The sequence below is a fragment of the Marmota marmota genome, unplaced genomic scaffold (genome assembly GCF_001458135.2).
Source record: "Marmota marmota marmota unplaced genomic scaffold, marMar, whole genome shotgun sequence".
Lineage (NCBI taxonomy): Eukaryota > Metazoa > Chordata > Mammalia > Rodentia > Sciuridae > Marmota > Marmota marmota.
Window position 1 is genome coordinate 5,740,790 of NW_026000037.1, and position 25,554 is coordinate 5,766,343.

The 25,554-nt window shown below is 33.5% G+C and overlaps 1 protein-coding gene across 1 annotated transcript in view; it reads left to right on the top strand.

Moving 5' to 3' along the window:
- Positions 1-25,172, top strand: part of Hspa4l (heat shock protein family A (Hsp70) member 4 like) — a 40,285-nt gene extending 15,113 nt beyond the window's left edge. Inside the window, exons 10-19 of the mRNA XM_015478903.2 lie at positions 287-393; positions 2,323-2,456; positions 4,175-4,374; positions 8,467-8,565; positions 10,656-10,793; positions 13,998-14,123; positions 14,397-14,504; positions 17,768-17,887; positions 21,521-21,682; positions 23,889-25,172. Coding sequence (XP_015334389.1) covers positions 287-393; positions 2,323-2,456; positions 4,175-4,374; positions 8,467-8,565; positions 10,656-10,793; positions 13,998-14,123; positions 14,397-14,504; positions 17,768-17,887; positions 21,521-21,682; positions 23,889-24,080 — 1,386 coding nt within the window. The 3' untranslated portion in view covers positions 24,081-25,172. The remainder of the gene's footprint in view (positions 1-286; positions 394-2,322; positions 2,457-4,174; positions 4,375-8,466; positions 8,566-10,655; positions 10,794-13,997; positions 14,124-14,396; positions 14,505-17,767; positions 17,888-21,520; positions 21,683-23,888) is intronic.
- Positions 25,173-25,554: the final 382 nt, after the last annotated feature.

Here is a 25,554-nt window from a genome sequence, read left to right on the forward strand (position 1 = left end):
TAAGATTAATATGCCTGTAATTACACTGAAAGAATGCTGATTTTATAGATTCTTGGAACTATGCCCATTTAAAATTCCTTGTGGAGATTTTTTAGTGTTCTTATTTCATTTATTTAAAGTTACATAAGAAGTACTCTGGCCCTTTAAAATTTTCACTAGTTATTACCAAAGGAACAATTGTTTTTAAAATAACAGTTTTACTATAAGGATTTTATTAGGCAGTTCAATCAGGGATAACTCTTGCTATGTATTTACTGATAAAAGTATGGTATACTTGTTATTTCAGTGTGCAATTCTGTCACCAGCATTCAAAGTGCGTGAGTTTTCTATAACAGACCTGGTTCCCTATTCAGTTACATTAAGATGGAAAACCTCTTTTGAAGACGGAACTGGGTAAGTTTTTTTTTTTTTTTAAGAGCTTATCCCAAATCTTTATAACCTACTTTTTCTGAATTAGAGGATTAAGTCTACTTCTTAAAATTGTGTTAAAACTTTCAAAGTGGTAAAAAAAAAAAAGTGAATGTAAGAATGATGTAACTTGTAAGCCATGTGGGCATATGTGCATATCAATTTTATTATTCATATCTTATTATAATGCTGACTTAACAAATGAAAATCAGAATCTAAAAATGTTAAAAAACTTGAATTTCCTGTAACCTAAGTCCCTTACCCCATTTTATAGGTGTAACCATCTTTAATAATAAGAAAAGAGCTGTCCCAGGTCTTTTCTTCGAATATCCACAAATAAAAACATGCTTCTATTTAGTACACATAAGATCACCTGAACATCTGTAGTGCAGCTTGTTTCTTAAAAAAAGAAAAAGGTACCTTTCCATCTGAACAGAAAATAATTCTTCAGTAGTTAATAAATTGAACCAAAACACTACATTAAGTCACATTTCTGCTATATTTCAAGCACTTTTATTAGCTTTGCACACATATCCTTGTCCAGTTTGGAATATCTGAAAAATAGCAGTAGGAGGAGAATTGTTGAGCCAGAGTATACACACTGGAGGATTATAACTTGCAAGACATTTGAATGACTTTGTTTTGACATCAGTTTCAAAGCAAGAAGTATTCTGTAAAATTTAATATCATTTAAAGTTATAAGTTATCTAGGAAGAAAATTACAAGAAAAGCATAGGGAGCTAAATTAGAAAGTAAATGTATCCAAATAAGTACAGTAAGAAAAAAGATATTGGTAGGTACTTGAAAACAAGGATGGAAAGTTATATAAATTGGAGTTTTTCAAAGTTTGTATAAGTAAGGTATTAGGATCATCATAGTTTTAAAAAGTGAGTTTCTGGGCTACTATAAAGGATAGTCTTAAACCTCATTTAAGGAATGGGAATTGTTGTGTGGATTTTAAAATTTTTTGGTCAAAAAAAAACCTTCCTGGTCAGGTGTGGTGATGCATGCCTGTAATCCCAGTTTCTCTGGAGACTGAGGCAGGAAGATGGCAAGTTCAGGGATAGCCTCAGCAACTTACAAGGCCCTAAGCAACTTAGTGAGATCCTGTCTCAAAATAAAAAAAGGGCTGGGGATTTAGCTCAGTGGTATTGTGCTCCTGGGTTCAGTCCCTAGTACCAAACAAACAAAAAACCTTCATGTATTTGGAGAGGGAGGTAGAAAATACTTAAAAGGACAATATTACACCAATTGAGAAAACTGGGATTTGGATGATAGAATCAACAGAGAAATATACCTACTAAGTATACATTCATAGCAGATATCACTCTTGTTGAGGAGAAAATGCCCAAGGAGAGAGTGTGTACACTCACTCATAATAAGACAAAGGGGTAAAATGTTAACAGTACCTAATCTAGGTAAATGATATGCAGTATTCATTGACCATTCTGTTTTTGCATCCTTCTTTGAGTTTATTTCCAAATAAAAGGGTTTTTTTTGTTTTTTGGTTTCTTTTTTGTTGTTGTTTTTGTTCGTTTGTTTCCTTAAGGGAACAGGAATAAGAAGGGTTTCATATGGTAAGTATTTTGGAAGTCAGTGGGCAGGGCTTGATCCTTAAATATCAATCAGAAGAAGAAAACCTATAATCCCTACATCTTTAACCTAAAATATGCATATTCTCAGGAAAATAGTTATTCAGGTAATTTTTCCTTTTAGTAGTATATAATTGTCCTTTTATGGCAGACATTCTGAAAACTTGTCAAAATTCATGTTTGTAATAAGCAAAGTAGTTTTTTAACCTTTTTCATAGAGATCCTTGGAGTTGCTGCATGTGAATTAAGAATGAAATGGATCTGTAATTAGGTTAATAGGCACACTTTTTGTTTTCTAAATGTCTTTCCCACTGTATTTTAGGGAATGTGAAGTATTTTGTAAGAACCATCCTGCCCCATTCTCAAAAGTCATTACTTTTCACAAGAAGGAACCATTTGATCTAGAAGCATTTTATACTAATTTGCATGAAGTGCCTTATCCTGATCCAAGAATTGGTAAGAGAACTCAAAATATTTTTTCCATGAATTTTTGGCCTTTTATAAATAATGTGGAATCAAAGAAACAAATGGATGTTTCAGCTAAACCAGCTCTGGATTTTTAAAGATATTTGTACTTTTTTCTAAATAGGCACTTTAGTGCTCGGTTTATTTCTAAGATGACAGCAGGTTTGAGTATTCTTAATTCATTTTGACTTATTGGCCTGCAAACATTGTGTGAAGGTTACTTTTCATTGAAAAACTTTTCAATGAAATTGAAGTTGTGCTGCTACACTGAATTTATATTCTGATTTTAAACTTTACTGGCAACAACTACAATGAATATTATTAGATTAACATGAAAGTGGGAAGATATGAAAATATCTATTTTCATTGTGTAATCTCTTCAGATAGTATAAAAATGCAATTTAATAGCATTTCAAAGAGAAGGAATAATTAAGTTTTTAAGTTTTTCTATATTGATAACTAAAAGAGAAAACTGTAGCTTATTTCATATATGTCATTTAAAGCGTACAAACTATTGAGTGTTATATTAGTTTGTTACACTGCTATAATAAGTTCTGCAAAATAGATGGCTAGAACAATACGAATTCATTATCCCAGTTGTGGAAATGAAAGTCTGAAAACAAGGTATCCGCAGTTGTGGTCCCTTCTGAGGGCTGTAAAGAAAGGATCTGTTCCAGGCCCATCTCCTTTATTGGTAGATGACCTTCTTCATATTGATATCACGTCTTCTCACATGTGTATGTGTGTGTTTCCAAATTTCTCCTTTTCATAAGGGCACTGCTCATACTGGATTAATGACATCCATTTTAATGACCTCTTTAAAATCCCTATCTCCAAATACACAGTTGTGTTCTGAGGTACTAAGATGGTTAGAACTTCAACTTATGAATGTTAGGCTACAACGCAACTCATCAAAAGGTTATCTAGATTTTTTTGCCATCCATTTTTTTTTGCCTGATATTCTCTCTTGTACTGTATGTATCATTAATTTTGTTACAGGAAAAATACAAAAAAAGTGGAATTGCTTTATGAATTAACCAGGTTGATTATGATTTATAAAACTCAATAGTTAAGAGGTAATGTGTACTAGGCTTGCTAGCGCACACTTATAATCTGGCAGCTTGAGAGGTGAGGCAGAAGGATCACAAGTTCAAAGCCAGTCTCGGCAAAAAGCAAGAACCTAAGAAATTTAGTGAGACCCTGTCAAAATACAAAATAGGGAAATAGGGCTGGGGATGTGACTCAGTGGTCAAGTCCCCATGAGTTCAATCCCCAGTTACCTCCCCCTCCCCCCACCAAATAAAAGGGTAATAATTTGTTTTCAGACTCAGAAATTGGATTTAGTTTAATGGCTTCAGAGTACAAGTGTTAAAATGTATTGAGAAGTTAAATATTGCCTTTGAATTAAATTTTCCCAGGTTAAAATAGCAACTCTTTTTCTACCATTGATTATCTTGAGCAAGTAAATCTTTTTCAGTCTTAATATCAGGTTTGTTATGATATAAAGAAGGTAGTAATGGGGAAAGCACCTGCCCCTTAGTAATTAGTATATAATTGTTTGACAAGACCTTAAAGATAGTAGTAAAATTAGTGAATAAAGAATTGAATGAAAGGTTGCTTGAGGAGTAGCTCAGGTCGACGGCTTGTCTAGCATATGCTGAGGCCCTATCTGAAACTCATGTACTGATCAAAGCTCTTTTTTCCTTAAGGGAGCTTCACTATTCAGAATGTTTTTCCACAGTCTGATGGTGATAGTTCCAAAGTGAAAGTTAAAGTTCGGGTTAACATCCATGGAATCTTCAGTGTGGCTAGTGCATCAGTAATTGAGAAGCAGAATGTGGAAGGGGATCACAGTGATTCTCCTATGGAAACAGAAACTACATTTAAGAATGAAAATAAAGATGATGTGGTATGTAGAAATTCTGTCTCAAGATTTCCATGATAATACATACAATATCTTAATTATAAATGCTATTCTGATGGTTGAATACATTAATTTCTGATATTTTGTTTTGAATTTCTGTTATGGTCAGTGAAAAACTTGGATTTCTATTTAAATGATACATATTTTTGACATTGTAATATACTTTTCAGGAGATTTGTGCATCTTTCATAACATTAAGGTAGAGCATGTGAGTTTGAAATTATTTTTTCTAAGTTCTTCATTTCCATTAAAAGTATAACTTGCTGTGGCTAGGTATGTACAGATAAAACCAATTCAAAATCAATTTTGCACTGTACACAGATGCATACAAATAGACTTCTTCAGGATTTAGTTAGAGGATATCTGCAAAGGAATATGCTGTATATTCAATAACATTCAAGTAAAGATTAAAAGTTATGTTACACTGCATTGATTCTTAGTGTACTTATAAATGAAGGAATCTTAGGGGAACTTGATTATATTTCATTACACAAATTGTTTTTAGTGGTATTTGTTAGATTTTTTTTCCCAGTCATATTTGAAGATCTACCCTAGATTTTCTTGCCTTCTACCAAGTACTTCCTACAAAGACTGTGGCATCCCCCCTCATCATGTTGCCCATGTACTATCTATTTATTATTACATATTCCTTGTTTAAATTGAGGAGGAGGAAGTGTCCTAGTCTATTAGTGAAGATAATTAATTTTTCGTAAGGGATCTCTAAGTAGATGTTCCTAAATATTCTTTTTATGATTTATACATTCAAGGGGGAAAGAATGGTAACTAATATTATGGATCATATATTAAGCATTATTGATGAACACATGTTATCTATATAATCTCTTTTTAAATCTCTACCATAGCTGATAAAATAGGTGTTGAATAAATCCTCAGTTTATTTTCTCATGCTTCATGATAATAAAGGTATGATTTTAGTATATTTTGTAGAATACAGCCTATGTGCTTTATTTCTTAGAAGCATTAAGATTATCTGGGATTTCTCTTTAATTTTGTATTTAGAAATTTTTTTAAAAAAAGCTTAAATATCCATTATAAAGCCACCCCCCCCAAATATGTACCAATTCAAAGCAGAATCTTTTTTTCCATTTTAAACTAAGATAGCTCTGATTTTCCTAAAAATTGATACACTATATATATCTGAGAAAAATTGATACCTCTCCTTACATTCATTATCTAGTCATACTAAGAAGTTACCTTAGACCATGTAACAGAACCAGGAATCAGAGCAACTGTATGTTGTTCATCATGCTAATGTACAACAATTTAAGTATTTCCCAATTCGTGTCCATTTGGGTTTTCTATTTATTTTTTAATTTCGTTGTAGATGGACACAATACCTTTATTTTTGTTTTATTTGTTTTTATGTGGTACTGAGGATCGAACCTAATGCCTCACATATGCAAGGCAAGCGTTATACTACTGAGCCACAACCCCAACCCTATTTATTTACTTTTTTAATTAAAGTATTTGTATATAGTAAAGACTCTTTAGGTGCTTCAGACCTATTGATAAACAACCTAGAAAAGAGGTTCTCACCAATCTATAAACTTACATATTAGTCGTAAAGGACAGGCAAGAAGCAATGAGCTAGCATGTAAATATAAAGGAAATTAATGAGGATGCATGGTAAAATTACCTATGATAGTGATGAAAGTTTACTAGGAAGGAATAGGTATACTAGCCTTGAAGATGGAAAAGCAGTTTGTACAGAAAAGGAGTGGGTATTTTTATAGCAGAGGAAATAGCAAGTACACAGGCCACAAAATGGGAAACCCTTGTGTTTTAACAGATAGAAAGGTAACTGATGCATAGGATATAAGAACAGAGAAGGGGACAGTGGCAAGAAAAAGTGAAATTGAGAAGGTTGATCAAGGGGAAAATCTTATAGTTCATGATAGTGATTCTGGATTTTATTCTTAAGTGCTGTGCTTTTTTACTTATTCAGCAAATAACAAAAGAGTGCCTGAAATGCATGATTGGATATATAGCAAGGAGCTCAAAGGTGATCTCAATTCCCAGGTGTTTAAAAATCACAGCAGCCAGAATCTAGAGATTCCATTAATTCTCCCACTATTAATAATATTCCTATGAATATTCTTTTTAAAGTCATTACAAATGACCACCATTCTATATTAATTATAAGATAATTTTTTACATCTATGTAATTTTTTCATATACATATATACACACATATGCACATGAACTAAATTATCATTATGAAGGATAACATCATACATTCACTTTTGGACTTGGCAGTAGTCATGATATAGATCTAAGAACCTTTGCCATATATATGTGAACTTAGTTTTTATTCCTGCTAGCATGACTAAGAGATTGCATCCCTCTGGCCTTTCTGTCATCATAACCACTAAGGACCATTCAAGTCTTAGCCATTATAATGACTTTCTGGTAAGCTAAAATAGCATTGTATGTGTCAGTGGCTTATACGAAAATACTAAAGACCCATTTTTAAACAAATAATGTGTTACTGATGCCCTTGGCAGAAAAGAGGATGATGCTGTAAAAAAAAATAACAAAAAAACACAACAAAGGAAAACATTAACAAGTAGATAAAGTAATTTAGAAAGTTGGAGTCTAAATGTCAAGAAGTTTTAGAAATACATTTACCATATTGGGCTTAATTATTTTTTTCTGTATAGTCAAGAGACATAACTGAGGATGCATGGTAAATTACCTATGTGATAGTGATGAAATGACGATAGTGATGAAATAATCTCAACAGAGGAGGTTATTTTTTTCAATATGTACAAAGTAAAAATTTTAAGCAATAAAGCAGTGTGACCACTTAGTTGACAACATTTTTGTCTAACATGTTAGCGTTAATAAAATATTTGTGTCTTGTGTGGCCCCAACTCAGTACTTTTTCACCTCAACCATCACAGGATCTGGGGAGGGTCTAGTGTTAGAAAGAAGGTCTTAGAACATCAGAAATAATTGCTCATTTAATTCAAAGAGTCGTCTGCTAATCTATTTTTCTTTTTTGCACAAGTGACCATTTATTCAAAAAAGCTTTCTGGGTATTATATATTTGCTCAATTCTAGATATAGAAGACCTAAATTATTCGGATTCCTATGTTCTAAATTTTCTTAAAGATGTTGGTGAAAGAAGGGTCCTCAGGAAAATCTGTTATTTACACTTATTTACCAAGTGGAGAGTCCATTTTGAGCAGAGGGTGTAGATTGAAAGTTTATTTTTCAGACATAATAATTTCATATTTTAGCTAGAACATGATAGCACACACCTGTTAATCCCAGGGAGAACCTGAGGAAGGAGAATTGCAGATTTGGCACCAGTCTCGGCAACTTAGCAAGATTGTTTGAACATTAAAAAAAAATGCTGGAGGTTGGGTATGTAGCTCAGTGGTCAGGGTGCCCCTGGTTTAGTCCCCAATACCAAAACAAAAAATTAATAATTCAGAGACATCTTTTATGTAGTTTCAATGAGTTTCCTTCAGTATTTTGTTACATTTTTAATATATAGATTGAATTTGTGAAATAAATTACGTATCTTTTTCACTTTGTCTTTCCATTTTCTTCCTTATAAACATTTTTCTTGTTAATTTGAACATTCTCTTTCTTTGTAAGCCAGGTCTTATGTATCTCTATAAGTTTAAGAACAATTTTCTGTTGTGTTTTGCAATTTATTTGGTCACAGGTGAATGCAAAACAAGATTTGTTCATATGGCATTAAATACATCTTTTTATTTTACTTATTAACGGATTTGGTTTTTGTTCTCATTTGAGAAACATGTTCTCACATCTCAAAACAGGCTTTTGAGCTCTAAGGTAGTTTCTTATTTATTTGTTACTGGGAATAACCCAGGGGTGCTTTGCCACTGAGCCAGATTCTCAACCCTTTTTATTTTTTTTATTTTGAGACAGTGTCTGAGGCTACCTTTGAACTTGAGATCCTTTTGCCTCAGCCCCCTGAATTGCTGGGATTAAGGCATGCAGCATAGCCACCTAAAATAGTTTATTTTTTAAGAAAATTAATAAGACTCCACATATATTATCAGTTATGTATTTTCTTTCCAGGATAAAATGCAGGTTGACCAAGAAGAAGGAGTTCATCAAAAAGTTCATGCTGAACATACCCCAGAAGAGGAAATTGATCATACAGGAGCCAAAACAAAGGTTTGATTTTCTGTTTCTATAGTTTTATCTTTTGAGATTGATATTTTGAATTATTTCCTTTATAATGATGGTTTACATATTGTCCCATCTTCTCAGATATGGAACATATATAAAAATTTTAAATTCAACAATAAATATACCACTTAATGGTAAGTTTGAAATAATACTTGACTATTGTATGCAGAATTGAAAACTTGGGACTTGATGGGTTAATACACTTCATACTTTTAATGTTAGATTTATGGGAAATTATGGAAAACTTACAGCCAGAATGAATATATTTCAATTTTCATTATTTGAGGCTTTATAATATGGCCCTAATGATATGTGTATAATCGTATTTTTCACAGGAAAACGGAACAGATATTTCAGTAACTTTCTCATTAAAAGTTATACAGTAGGGCTGGTGTTGTGGCTCAGTGGCAGAATGTTTGCCTAGCACATGTGAGGCACTGGGTTTGATCCTCAGCATCCCATAAAAATAAATAAACAAAATAAAGATATTGTGTCCCATGTATAACTAAAATATATACATATATATTTTTTTTAAAAAAAATCATACATTATCAGAAAGCTTGAGGTGAAACAAGTCAGATGAAGGAAACTTAAGTTTGCATTTGCAGTGCTCTGCAACTCACAGTTAACCATTCCAAGTGTTTGCTGCATAGAATATTTCTTTTTGCAGAAACATTTTGAAATGTAAATTTTGAAAGGATAAATTACTCCACTTTTTTCTTCTTCTTCCTTTTTCTTTTTTTTTTGGTACGAGGGATTGAACCCTGAATCACTGAACCACATCTTCGGCCCTTTTTATGAAATATTTTACTTAGGAACAGGGTCCGTCTTAGTTCCTTAAGAACTGAAATTGTTGAGGCTAGCTTTGAACTTGAGATCCTTCTGTTTCAGCCTCCTAAGCCACTCAGATTATAGCTGTGTGCCACCATGCCTGGTCATTACTCCACTCTTTGAGAGTAATTATTTTACCATCTAGTCATTACCTTAAAAAAGGAAAGTTCCATTGTGGCTATAACTATTCTATCATCTTCAACAGATTGTTCTAAATTGCACAGAATATATAATCTGTATTGGTTAGCTGTGTAAAGCCCCTCAGGTTTTAAATCAAGACACTCTAAATTATTTAAAACCTGAAAAGTGTTTTTCTACCTTTTCCAGTTTAACCTGGGTTTTTTTTTTTTTTTTTTTTTTTTTCTTTTAACAGCTTGAGATACAGTTTGCAGACTATACAATTCACCCTTTTTAAGTATGCAGTTGAGTGATTTTGGGAATATTCATGGAGGGTGTACCACTGTCATCATAGTTTCAGGGCATTTTCATTTCCCCCAAAACAGTGCTGTACTTATTGTTAACATTAATTCTTCATTCCCCTAACCTTTTCTCTGCCAGTCCTAGGCAACCATCAATGTGTTTTAGTTTCTATAGATAAGTCTTTCATGGATATTTCACCTGAATATAGTTACTGATGTTTTCCTGCCCTAAGCTTGCTGTCAGTGTTCATCCTAGTTAGTAGGGTGTTTTAATAATTCATTCCTTAAAAGGACTTAATCATACTGCATTGGATGAACATATACCACATATTATTTGTCCTTTCATCAGGAGATGAACATTTGATTTTTTTTTTTAACCATCATGAATACTGCTGTTAATGAAAAATCATGTACACATTTTTGAATGGGTGTAATACCCAGAAATGGAATTGCTGGGTCATACAGTATCTCTGTGTTTAAGGTTCTGAGGAGCTTCATAGTTCTCAAAAATCACTATATGTTTTACAGTCTCACTAACAATATATGAAGATTGTAAGTTCTCCACATCCTCACCAATACCTGTTGTTTACTTTTTTTAAATGATGGTCATCATAGTGTGTGTGAAGTAGCAGCTCTTTGTACTATAGATTTACCTTTATGACCCAATATATGTTATGTAGAACAGATTTATTATTGTATTATTTTTAAAGTATAAGAGTAGTAGTTGTTTGACTTTTACATTTTTGTTTCACCTCTAAAATTACTCTTAAATTTATTTTTAAGCTAGTTTTAGAAATTTTCACTTTTCTTAAATTTTTGTTTCAGACAGCACCCTCAGAAAAACAAGAACGATTAAATCAGACCATTAAAAAGGGAAAAGTCAAGAGTGTTGATCTACCTATCCAGAGTACCCTATGTAGACAGCTGGGCCAAGATCTTCTCAACAGCTACATTGAAAATGAGGTATATAAATCTGATTGAATTTTGAAACGTGGTGGTATATTCTGATATTTTATAGTCAGTAATCTCCAAATTCTGGGAAATAAGTGAAAAATACTTGAGGAATTATTAAGCAGATCATTCATTCGCATAATTTTTGATAAAATACTGAACTAGATTAATATCATTTACAATAATTTTATCTTATTTATATGAAAGATAATACTATATCCTCTAAAGAGAAGAACCTTTTTGAGACTCGGGATTCTCGCCCCCTTAAGTTCTGTCGTTAGTAGAAACACCAGCACATGTCACATGGTGAAGTTATGAGCAACTCCATTTTTTTAAATGCATATCCTTTGAGATTAAGGTTCTAGTCATGTTTTCTGACTTTAGTTGAATAGATTTTAAAAATCTGTTTTCATTAACATTTTCTTACATGTTTAATACTAGTCTCTTGAGGGTAACAAGTTTTATTTCTTCATCAGTAATTATATTAGAAGTAATTTATTTCATTTTTTTAGTGGTGGTTCCTAATTTCTTCAAGCTTGGCTGGCATTAAGAGGTCAGTCTCAAGAGTGCCTTCTATTTTACCATCAACTGTACGTTATTTTAACAAGAAATTTTGACTTTAAATACTTTTTTGTTGTGTACTTACATCAAAAGTACATTTTGTGTGAAGTAAGCATTCTTTGAGGTCTTGTATTATGTCAGGAGGCTAATTTTCCCAAAGGAATGAATTGATTGGCAGGTATCGTATATGACATTTTTCTTAGTTTTTAATTTTTATTTTAAATTATTTATGTCAACGCATTGTAGTTTATAAAGAGCTTATGTTTAAAATACCACATTTTTCTTAAAATGACAACTTTGTTTGTTATCTGTAGATTATTAGTTTTTGATTATAATAATTTTTGTTAACAACTTTAAATACTTTTAATATCTTATTATTCCTCAAAACAAATATATGAAGCATAGCTTTCCATTTTGTAGATGAGAAAACTCAGGCCAATCTATACTAAGCTGCCCAAGGTCAGAGAGTATCAGACTCTCCAAATCTCAGCATCAGTCAATTAGTATCCCCTACTGAGACTCACATTTATTCAGTACCAGGCATTGTACTAAATATTTTATATAAATTACTCAGTCTTACTAAAATCCCAGTAAGTTACAATTCCACACTTAATTTTAGGATCAGAAATTGGAGGTTAGGTGACTTTGTTGATCTCAAGCTGATAAACAGGGAAACTAGGGTGTGAACCTGAGTATATATAAATGACACGGTATGTTTTATTCAGCAATTGTTTTAAAAAATATTTTTTTGTAGTTGGAGGTGGGGACAATACTTTTATTTTCTTATCTTTATGTTGTGCTGAGGATTGAACCCAGGGCCTCATATGTGCTAGGCAAGCACTCTACACTGAGCTACAACTCCAGCCCCTTATGCCAACGATATGATTCTATACTTAAAGACCCAAAAAATTCCACCAGAAAATTTCTAGAACTAGTAAATAAATTCAGCAGAGTAGCAGGAATACAAAATCAGTCAACACCCATAAATCAAAAGCATTTCTGTATCAGTGACAAATCCTCGGAAAGGAAATAAAAACAACCCCATTTACAGTAGCCTCAAAAAACATAAAATACTTGTGAATCAACCTAATGAAAGAGGTGAAAGACCTCTATAACGAAAACTACAGAACTCTTTCGAAGAAATTAAAGAAGACCTTAGAAGATGGAAGATCTTCATTGTTCTTGAATAGGCAGAATTAATATTGTCAAAATGACTATACTACCAAAAGCATTACGCAGATTAATGCAATCCCAATGACATTTCTCATAGAAATAGAAAAAGCAGTCATGAAATTCATTAAAAATACGAGACCCAGAATAGCTAAAGCAATCCTTAGCAAGAAGAGTGAAGCAGGTGGCATCACTATACCAGACCTTAAACTGTATATACTATAGAGCAATAGTAACAAAACCAGTGTGGTATTGGCATCAAAGTAGATTGGTAGACGAGTGGTACAGAGTAGAGGACACAGAAACTAACCCACATAATTACAGTTACCTTAAATTAGACAAAGGCGCCAAAAACAAGCATTAGAGAAAAGATAACCTCTTCAACGAGTGATGCTGGGAAAACTGAAAATCCATATGCAACAAAATGAAGATACTCACATGGCACACAGTTCACACATTTTAAAAAGTATATAGTGATTTTTGCATATTACAATATGAAGTTTTAAAAATTATGCTTTAATATAGCATAAAATTTGCCATATTAACTGTTCTATTTATTTATTTTAGTTGTAGTTGGACACAATACCTTCATTTTATTTATTTATTTTTATGTGGTACTGAGGATCGAACCCAGGGCCACACACGTGTGAGGCGATTGCTCTACCGCTGAGCCACAACTCCAGCCCGATATTAACTGTTTATAAATGTACAATTCGGTGTCATTAATTATATTCACAATGTTATATGAACATCACCACAATTTTCAAAAATTTTCATTGCCTCAAAACAGAAATTATGTAACCATTAAGGATTAACTCTCCCTTCTTCCCTTTTCCCATTCCCCAGTACTGCTTTCTCTATATCTGAATCTACCTGGTCTAATTAACTCATAGAGTACTTGTCCTTTTGTGTTCACCTATGTTGTTGTAGCATGTACCAGATGTTATTGTTTTAGTTGTAGATGGACACAGAAATATATTTATTTTTATGTGGTGCTGAGGATTGAACCCAGTGACTCACACATTCAAGTCACGTGCTTTACCACTGAGCTACAACCCCAGTCCCTATTTCATTCCTTTTTAAGATTGAATAATAATTCCATTGATAGTACATTCATTTCATTTATCCATGGATCTGTAAATGGACACTTGAATTGTTTTTATTTTTTTGGCTGTTGTGAATAATTGTAATTAACAAATACTGTTTTGAGTCCCGGCTTTCATTTCCTTTGGGTATCTTTGGAGGAATAAAATTCTAATTCTGTGTTGTGTTTTTTATGGAACCTGTCAGTTTCCATGGTGGCTGCAGCATTTTACATTCCCACCATTAATGTGTGAGGGTTTCAGTTTCTCCACATGTTCATGAATACTTATTTTCAGTTTCTTAAAATATTTTCCTCTTAATAAGTATGAAGTGGTGCCATTATGGTTTTGATTTGCACTAACGTATGTTCTTACGACAGTTAATCTGAAACTTTTTGAATAGGGGAAGATGATAATGCAGGATAAGTTAGAGAAAGAAAGAAACGATGCTAAGAATGCAGTCGAAGAATATGTATATGATTTTAGAGACAGACTGGGCACCGTCTACGAAAAATTCATCACTCCAGAAGTAAGTCTAAATTTCATAATCTTTGAGAGCTATTTAAATCTTACCTGAAAATGTCAGTATGGATTATATTGATAAGTGTACCAAATTTGTTATCAATCTTCCTGAGCCTTCGGGAATATAATTCTTTTCCAAATTAAAGCATGGTGAAAAACATGTTAATGAATGAGTCAGAAAAATCATAAATTTAACTGAAAAATATCCTCTTTCCTTGATGACTTTTTTTTTTAAATCAGGAAAGCATTTGTAATCAGTCTCTCTTAAATGTATAACTAGGACATGAGTAAACTGTCTTCAATACTGGAGGACACAGAAAATTGGCTTTATGAAGAAGGAGAGGACCAACCTAAACAAGTTTATGTGGATAAGCTTCAAGAACTAAAGGTAAAGATTTTGAAGTTCCATATTAGGGTTGAATGAAATATTTGGTTCTTAAAAATTATGGTATAAAGGCAATGTACTTGTTTAGTTAAATTTATTTTTAATTGACAGGTAAAATTATATATATTTAATGGTGTACAACATGTTTATATGCATATGAATATATATATATATATCTTAGAATGGCTAAATCAAGAGACATGAAAAATTGTTCTGTTTGTGTAATATGAATTGAATTGTATTCTGTCAAATATAACATTGAATAAATAAAACTAAATTTAACTTAAAAAATGGAAAAAAGTAAAAAGAAACAGGTTGAATTAATATTAATATGTTTCATTTAACACACTTAAAAAAAGTGGACTAAATCAGATTTGACAGATGCATTACTTAACATACTTTGTGATAACACTTAAAATCTACATAGTTTTCAGATATATAATATTGTTATCAGCTGTGTTCTTCAGCTTATCTCTTTATCTAATTAAAATATTGCATTCTTTCAACATCGTCTCCCCATTCGTCCCTCCATCCAATTGGTGATCACCATTTTACTATCTGCTTTGGAGTTGGACTTTATGGACCCATGAGATCATGCAGTATTTGTCTTTTTTCCCTAGCCTATTTTCACTTAGTGTAATGTCCTTTGGGTTAATTCAAGTTGTTCCAAGTGATTGGATCTCTCCCCAGTACTGAGGATCTAACTGAGCTACATCCCCAGCCCTATTTTGTATTTTACTTAAGACAGGTTCTTGCTGAGTTGCTTAGCGCTTTTCTGTTGCTGAGGCTGTTTTTGAAATTGTGATCCTCCTGCCTCAGCCTCCCAACCACTGGGATTACAGGCGTGGGCCACCATGCCTGGTTGGATTTCCTTCTTTTTAAGGCTGAACTGTATTACATTTCTTTGTCCATTCATGAATAGATTTTGTCCCTTTCCTTTTCTGAATAATGATGTAATCAATATGGGAATGCAGATAATTATTTCAATATGCTGATTTTATTTACTATGGAAATATGAGAAGTAACTAGTGCTGTGTAACTGAGATAATATATAATCATAATACTAAAATGTGTTTAAAAAATGAACAGAATTAATCTTTTGCATCTATGTATTAGTGAGTTGTCTCTTTAAGAAGTGATAGAATTATCAACTTGATCCCTTCCTACTTATTGGAAGAATCACCCTTCACTTCTGTGATTTGGGGAGTAATAACACTCTGGCCTATTGTATTTTTGCAGTGCAGCTGATGGAAAAACCAAGCAGCCAAGATGTCAGAGATAGCACCTCTGCTCTTGAATGTCCTTTCAGAAAAAAATTTAAACTTGGCTACCATGTCTGCCTTTCTTAAGTCATTGGTATGATTTTGAGGAAAGACCACTGTTGGCCTCTTTGTCCATGCTGGCGATGCTGTGCAACCCTTTCCCCATTCTAGAAAAAAAAATACCTCTACGTTTTATTGGAAAGTTGAAAAGAAATTTTAGTCATTTCTTGGAAGTGTGGATCTTTGAGTTACTCTGATGTGCATATGTACTACTTAGGCTATTATTGAAAAGCAGATTCTGATTTAGTAGATATGAGAGGGGCCCCATGGTTCTACATTTCATTAAAGCCTCCAAGTGATGCTGGTGTTGCTGGTTTATGAACCACTCTTTGAGTAGCAAGAAATCACATAGATGCTAGTGATGTGATTAATAAGGATTTTAGAATTTGGAAATTACAGCCCTTTAAGCACTGGGGATAGTAGGGTAAAAAAACACAAAAGATGTTACTTCAAAGTAAAACTAATAATCATGCAAAAATTATTTTCATGCCAATAAATTATTTTCAAAGGGAATAAGTAGCAACTAGAAAAATTGTTTATATCAGCAGAATTAAGCATTATCATAGTTTATATTCTCAGTGATTTTTTTTTTTTTTTAACATGCCACATCCCTAAGGGGGATTAACTTTTTTTTTTCAGTACTGGGGTGGAGCCCCCGGGCACTTTACCACTAAGCTACATCCTGGTCCTTTTACTTTTTGTTTTGAGACAGGGTCTCCCTAAGTGCTGAGGCTGGCCAACAATGTGCACTTCTCCAATCTCAACCCCTCTAGTAGCTGGGATTACAGGAATGCGCTGCAACACCTGGCCCGTTTTTTTTTTAATATTGGGAAAGCCAAGCAGCTGAGGCCAGTGGACATAATTGCGAATCTTAGCAGTACTTAACCTTGATTCTTTGCCTTAAGTATATTAAGAAGCCATAGAAATGAATGTTAACAGAATTTTTCACATTTCTGTGGTGGTAGTGGTTGTTGTTGTTGTGCTGGGCCTTGAACCCGGGGCCTTGTGTATGTGAGGCAAGCACTCTACCAGCTGAGCTATATTACCTAGTCCCTAGTTTTGTTTTTAAGGTGACCTTTAAAAAAGTGAAGTATCTGCTCCTCTTTGAAAATTAAATTCACTGAATGCATTATGATATCCTGGAACAGAGGTGAAATCTGGATAAAGACTGGGATTCTGTTCAATATTAACTTGTCAGTGTTGAATTTTTTTTTTCAGATTTGACAAATGTACCATTAGATATTACATTAGAGGAAAGTAGTGATAATGGTTGGCTTTCTATTATTTTAACTTTTCTGTAAATCTGAAATTACTGTTAATCTACTCTCATTTTTATCTTAGTATATAAAAGAATTTAAGAGAAAATAGTTCTTTTTGTCCTTCATGTGCTTCCCTCTCAAAAGTTTGTGTAGGTGGTTTTAACATTGAGAAACAAATCGAAGCACTTAGAAGAGAAAGAAATTAGAGTATGCATTTTAATCTAATGATTTTATATATATATATAATATGCACACATATATAAATGATAGCAGATATTAACTGTCAGTAATCATGTTGCATATACAGTTATATGGTTATAGAGTTACATTAATTTTGAAACTAAGTTTAAAATCCATGAATTCTATATGTACTGTAATATAGTCTTTATGGTTTCTTTCTCTAATAGTTTTGTAAAGTATTCTCACCTATCTTTGAAAAAAAAAAGTAAGTTTTGATTGGGACTTTGGATTTAAAGAAGAATCAAGAGGTAATTGTATAAATGAGAAAGAAATAAGGCGCTTGTTAGGCATTCTTCCTTAACAATGAACAAAAGCCAGTGGAAGTACTTCTTTGTAAGGAAATAGCGGGAACGTGTTTTAATATGGCCATTATATTATTCCAAAGAGCCAAATAAATTTTATGTTAAAGCTCTTGTTCTTTTTAACATTTTTCTTTTATTAATAGAAGTATGGCCAGCCTATTCAAATGAGGTACATGGAACATGAAGAGAGACCAAAAGCTTTAAATGACTTGGGAAAAAAGATTCAACTTGTCATGAAAGTGATAGAAGCCTATAGAAACAAGGTATTGAATTCATAAGGACAATGCGTAATGATGGTGTGTGTGTGTGTGTGTACCTGGGAAAGGTGGGATCTGTCCAAAACTTCTCAGCCACAGAGCTGTAGTAGTTGTTGCTGTCCATTTCCAGGGACTTTGTATAACCATACTTAAAACTTTTTTTTTTTAATTGAAGACAGTTATTAATAGAGGATTCTGATACACTTAAAATCATTGGCTTTTGTAGATTTTCCTCAAGCCACTATATACATTAATCCAGTGACCAAATTATTGTGGTTTTTTGTAATTGTCAATGTATCTTTTATTTATGTATATGCGGTGCTGAGGAATTAACCCAGGGCCTCACACATGGCAGGCAAGCATTCTACCACTGAGCCACAACTCCTGCCCCAAACTTATTTTTTCCCACAATTCAACAGGCCAGAAATACAACATCAAGGTGTCAGCAGGGCTTCTGTCCCTCTGAAAACACTGGAAGACAATCTGTTCCTTGCCTCTTCCAGCTTCTGATGACTAGGTGTTCCTTAGATTGTCGCTGCATCACTTCAATCATTTTGCATGGTCACATGGCCTCTTCCTCCTTTTTTTTTTAGTTGTAGATGGACACAGTTCCTTTATTTATTTATATGTGGTGCCAAGGATTGAACCCAGTGCCTCGTACATACAGGCAAGCACTCTACCACTGAGCCATAACCCTAACCCCACAAATTGTTTTCTTTTTAAAAACGATTTTCATTTTTATATTTTCATACAGTGAAAAAGAGATTCTTTTGGAAACATTTTTTCCCCCGTGGGACTATGAGAGACTGAACTCTCATAGTCTTTACCTTGTTCTTTGGCTGCTTTTTTTTTTTTTTTTTTTCAGTTGCTTTTGGTCATGTTCACAGTTCATTAATCATCCTTGGTCCCCTATATATACCCTTTATTCTTTTTAGATACATACTAAATCTGTAATACTTTAACTTTCCACTGTTTGTAGGCCTGAGAGATATATTCAAATGGAGATATAATTTATGTAACTATAACAGAAAAATTTAACAAAATTAAACATACCATTTTCCTCTTCTAAACCAGTGGTTACCAGATTTTATCTTTGAGAAGAAAATTAATAAATATGAATCTTTGCAGTGTTTAATATATTGTCTTTACAGCTCTTCATCTCTTTGTTGTAGTGCAGCAATGGACAGTAGGTAAACAAATGGATGTGGTCGTGTTCCCCCAAAAAAGCTTTTTATTAAAAACATAGCTAGCCAGGCACAGTAGCACACACCTGTAACCCCAGCGGATGGGGAGGTTGCGGTAGTAGGATAGAGAATTCAAAGCCTGCCTCAGCAAGGCGCTAAGGAACTCTAAATAAAATACAAAATAGGGCTGGAGATGTGGTTCAATGGCCTAGTGTCTTTGACTTCAATTCCCAGTAACCCACCACCACCACCAAATTAGGCAGTCACTTGAACTTGACCCATGGGACAGGTTTACTGGTCTTACTTTCAAATAAATAATTCACTTTTATCCCCAGTTTTTTAATCATTGTTATAACTGCATTATTGTGTAGGAGAGACCAGCACCAGAAACTTTTCAGATATAGGAGCTTACATTTATCAAGCAGTGGTGAATTTTAAGCCCTGTTCTTGGGGTACCTCATGTTGTTTCCACAAGGATATATCCCTGACAGCATTAATACTGCTGTCTCAGTTTACATATAAGCAAACTGAAATGCTGAAGCAATTTGTTGAATATTATATAAGTAGTAAATGATGGGGAACTGTGAATTAAACCTAGGTGGTCTGGTATCAGCCTACAGATTTTCAGCAGCTATACTATTTTACCTGTTACACAATGTAGAAAGTTATTCTGTTTTAGAAGAGATCAATGAGGTTTGTAAAACAGAAATTGCAATCCAGGTAGCCTAAAAGTAAAAGCCATACGCTACTTGTGAATAAGTCTGCAAATAACTTTCCGTATTTACTTAACATCACAAATAGCGTATAAAGAAGGAAAAGAAAGAAGGAACAGGCAGACAACAGAAAATGCCAGGATTTAAATTCTGTGGCTCAGTACTTTCTAGGCTTTGGCTGTCTTCTTGAGTGTGTGGAGAAAGTAAGGCACTGTCAGGGTGGTGATTTGTCAGAGAATGGTGGACTTCCAGTGGGACACAACATGGCAGAAGAGAACTGCAAGTGGTGAGGGCTCAAGATATAATAATAACTGGAAGAGAAACGTTCTAGCAAAATGGACTAGTTGCAGCTGAAAAGTCCCAGAGGAGAACATGTTGGAGAAATAGCAGGAAGGCCAGTGTGGCTTAAAACAGTAGGTAGAGAGCTTGAAATAGTAGGTATGGATGCCAGATCATGAAAGTCCTAGCCAGCCCAGAGATGTGAAATTGTTGGAGGTAATCAAGCATATTAGTAACCTGACTTATCTTTTTAGAGGGTTCAGAAGTAGACAAAGTTAAGACTCTGTTCAAGTAATACAAGCAAGAAATGGTGGAAGCTTGTATACAGATAATACAGGGGCAAGAAGTGGTCAGATTTTCACCTTTATTTGGAAATTAGAGCTTATAAGAATTGTGGTAGATATGATGTAAACATATCAGAGAAGTAAAAAAATCCTCCGAGGATGAAAGGATGATGTTTCCACTTACGAAGTTGGGGAAGACTGAGAGAGTAGATGAAGATAAAATCGGGAGTTCAAAACAAGAGGTAGGTATTGAAGTTAGACTCCTATTTAAGAGTTCAAGAACGAGGTTCAGGCTAGAGAAATTTTTGAAACGTTTAGGTAGAGAGATGAATGAAGATGAACTAGCAAAGGAAACTTAAGTGCTCCATGATATATGAATAAATTCAAGAAAACATGGCAGCCTGGAAACTGAGTCAGATATAGTGGGTATGTGATTTGTAATCTACAAGCAGAACTTCTTGGAGTCTCAGAAAACCGGTGGCTTTAAAATGGCATCTCTGTCTTCCTATTTGGGTTTATCGAATTCTCTTTCCCTTGATTTTCTCAGTTCAGTCTGTAATTAATCATATCATCTTGCTGTGTGTTATCTTGCCACTTCTGGTTTTGTAGCTATCAGTCTAATCCATGACTTCTTAGATTGTCTCTATTACGTAGCATTCTCCTGTTCAGGAACCTTAGCATCATGATACTGTATGTTCAGCATTTTCTGTCTAGCCTTCTATGTGCCTGTCACCTAATGTCTCCTATTCTCTAACAAACTCCATTCCATTACAGTGCTTTCTTTTTTGTTGAATATTCTATACTAATCATTCTTTTCTAAATCTGACTTCTTCAGAAAACTTCTTTTTAAATTCACACTGGTTTTATTTCTTCTAATCATTTTAGCTTTGTTATATTTGTATGTGGCTTCTTCACATGAATATTTATTAGATGTGCAATCAATAAGAATCTAAATTTTAAAAAAATAAAATTTATCTTTTAGTTGTAGTTGGGCACAATACCTTTATTTATTTTTATGTGGTGCTAAGGATCGAACCCAGGGCCTCACACGCACTAGGCGAGCGCTCTACCACTGAGCCACAACCCATGCCCCAAGAATCTAAATTTTTAAACAGAAATTATCAATTAACTGATGCGTACCAGAAAATAAATTAACATTAAGTAAAGCTTGTTTAATAGGATGAAAGATACGATCATTTGGATCCTGCTGAAATGGAAAAAGTTGAAAAATATATCAGCGATGCCATGATTTGGCTGAACACTAGGATGAATGCACAGAATAAATTAAGTCTCACTCAAGAACCTGTGGTTAAAGTTTCGGAAATTGTTGCGAAGTCTAAGGTAAGAAACAATTTTTTTTTTTTTTAGTTGTTAGACTTTTATTTATTTATATGTGGTGCTGAGAAATGAACCCAGTGTATCACACATACTAAGCAAGTGTTCCACTGCTGAGCCATAGCCCCAGCCTCAAATTCCCTTTTAATGATGAGTTCAAGGACTGAAATGATTAATAAAATCATACTTCAAGAAATAATTTGTAGCCAGGCATTGTGATGCATCCCTGTAATCCAACAGCTCAGGAGGCTGAGGCTGGAAGTTCTAAAGTTATAAGCCAGCCTCAGCGACTTAGTGAGACACTGTCTCAAAAAAAATAAAAATAAAAGGAGGTCTGGGGGTTTGGCTCAGTGGTTGAGTGCTCATGGGTTCCATCCTTAGTACCCAAAGAAAAAGATGCAGAAGAACTCAAAAAATAAATTTAAGGCTAATCTCTTATTATGTTAAATTTGTTTTAAGTGATTCTAGGTATAGAATATCTGTTCTTTTTATTAATTTGTCATGCAGGGCTGGTGTTTAATTCAAGAGTAAAACAGTGAAATAAAGCAGTGTGATGACTTTTGACAGCTGTAAATTCAAACTCAGAGATTCGGCGAGACCTCTGAGTCTTCATTGCAGTATAGGTATCTTGGAACCAGTTTGAAATTTGTGAATTCTGTGGTAAAATCTTGTTTTCAAAAGCTTGATCTGAGATAAGCTAGGCAGATTAAATGTCAAAAGTTATCATGGAGGAGCTGGGGATGTGGCTCAAGCAGTAGCACGCTCGCCTGGCATGCACGGGGCGCTGAGTTAGATCCTCAGCACCACATAAAACTAAAATAAAGATGTGTACACCAAAAACTAAAAAAAAAATTAATAAATATTTTTTTAAAAGTTATCATGGAAAACTTTATTAAAAAAATCAGCATCCAAATAGAAAAATTAGTAAAAGGTTTGTTGCATTAGCAGTTGAGAAAAGAATAAACAAAAACATATGAAATAGAGTTCATCCTGACAATTAACCTAAAAATTCCAAATCTTTTTTGGCATATATATATATACTTATTTATTTATTGTGTGTGTGTGTGTGTGTGTGTGTGGTGGTGGTGGTGGTGCCTGGGATTGAACCCAGGGCCTTGTGTGTGGGTGGCAAGCACTCTACCAGCTGAGCTATATCCCCAGCCCCTTGTTGTATTTTTTTTTTTTACAATCTTTGCAAGAGTTGGCAAGGATGTAGAGAGATGGATGATTTCCCCTGAGCAGTTAGGTTAAATTTGTTAGAACTTTCCTGGGACACTGTCAGAAAATTTATATAGGAATTTAACCTGTATATAATTTAACATGTCTAGAAATGACAGTTCTAGGAACTGCTACATAAATAAATGGATGCATCTATATAACACTATGTAGCCATTGAACATAATGGTTTAGATACAGAGATGTATCTATTTAGATATAATGTTCAAGATATTGTCAAATAAAGACTTTTTTAGAGTACTATGAGTAGTTTGTTACTAAAACATTCTAAGATTTTACTTTCTTGGTATCTCTGCACCAATCTCTTTGACAATAGTCTTTCAGATTTTCCAATTTGATTAGTCTTATGTAATAATTTTCTAAAATATGATGCATAAAAAGCAGATAGAAGACACCTTGTATTCATTTAAATAATTAATGTTCAGTTTACTTTTATGGCTTTTTTCTTCACCTATTTCCAAAAAATAGTGTTGTTAGTATGTGTATTTATGTCCATTATTTAAAAGTTATTCCTACCAAAGTAAATGGTATTTAAATTATGAAATAACTTTTAGAAAGGTTAGATACAAAAATATTTTGTGAGGTCTGGTGGCACATGCCTGTAATTCCAGGGATGTAGGAGGCTGACAAAGGAGGTCTGAAAGTTCAAAGCCAGCTTCAGCAACTTAGTGAGGCACCCTGAGCAACTTGGTGAAACCTTGTTTCAAACTAAAAAGGGATGGGGATGTAGCTCAGTGGTTAAGTGCCCTTGAGTTCAATCCCTAGTACCAAATTTATATAAAAACCATTTTAGAGTTTGATTGCCGCAAACATTGACTAGTCAGAAAGTAAATCATTCATGAAGCTGTTGAAATAATGGTATTGTGGCTGAGCTTATAAATTTAGGAATTTGAAATTTTGTGAAATTTTAGAAAAATTATAGAATTTTGAAAGTTAATAGTAACTTAGTATTTTAAATATTTTTTCTCGTCTTTAGGAGCTAGATAATTTTTGTAACCCCATCATTTACAAACCCAAACCAAAAGTAGAAGTGGCTGAAGACAAAACAAAAGCTAATAGTGAACGTAACGGACCAATGGATGGACAGAGTGGAACGGAAACTAAACCAGATGCAACAAAAGACAGCACACAGCATACTAAATCATCTGGGGAGATGGAAGTGGACTAAGTCTTAATTTTACCTTCATATAATTCAAATAGCAAATAGTGCAAGTAACCACAGGGTCCATTCATCTTTTACATCTGGCACACACAACAGATGTTCCATTGTTCTTAACTACTTTGTCATTTGTTTTTTGAAGTAGTTTTGCAAAGTGAGTGCACCTGTCATTTCATTACTGCTTATGTGAAGCTTCAGCTGAATATAGATGTACAAGTCAGTTTTAGCTTTCCTGATGTAGTTTATATCAAACATGCAGAATTGGTATGTAATTGGCAATAGTCTACCTAAACCTCACTTCCTTTATTCAGGAAAGGATACCGTATTGCACTATTGTTGCAGAAGCATAGATTTAACTGCATTGTAATTTTGAAAAGCAGAAGTTGATGTGGTTTAAAGCCACTGAGGGTACGGGCCTTTTTCTAGTTATTGTATTGTTATAATTTAAATATTAAAACAAATAAGAGGTTTCTGAACAAATTAGTCCATCTCATTGGTATACCACAAGAACTCAATTTTGTTGTCATCACATAAATGAACTAAGTCACATGTGGAAAGAGAAAATGCACAATTTTATGTTAGACTGACACCAGCAGTTTGCCTCTTTAGTTAGTAATGTGCATTGATGTTTTCTTAGAATCTCTTCTTTCACTTGAAACTGTTGATTTACTTGTCCTGAAGACGAGCTGCTGCTGAAATAATGCTAGCTTAAAAGAGAAGCCTTTTTGATGAAATTACATTATGGGGAAAATGCTGTTGACCTACTCAGACATGCATCTGTGATGTTGGTACCTCATTTCAGTTTTAATAGTTGTGTTGGTTGTCTTAATTGATTTTGTTCATATCTTAACACAGGGTAGGGAGAAATGGCACAATGCATTGCACAATATTATCATTGATTTACTGAATGTTACAATATAAACACTATTAAATAAGCAGTAATACTGAAAAGGAGCACTTATACCATAAGACTTAGGAAATAATGCTTGTAATAAACTTCACTGTGTTACATATCAATAGGCAAAATATATAATGTTACATAGTGTGATATGATGTGATTAAATTATAGTTCCTGCTGTTAAATTAACTTTTGAAACCTTGGCTCCAGTTTTGGTGCTTCTTAATTAAATGGGAGAAGGGACAGTAAATTTAGTATCATCACCAGATTTGTTCACATCATTCAATTCTGTCCAGGGTCTTCAAACTGTCTATGGAAAAAGACTGAAGTCATATGTCAACCTACAAGGGAAAGCACAGATAAATGCATGGGCCTTTGTGTTCTTAATGCCAGTCAACTAGATTAACATACATTGATATTTTGAAAGACTAATTTTATCCCAAATCTAAGTTAAATATATCCCAAAATTAATGTTTGTAGTAGTAACAGAAATAGTATTAAGTTAGTAAAAATTAAGACTATAATATCTTTAGGGATAGTCATTATTTCTCAGAACTAGTTCTCTAAGATAGAGATTTTGTTTCT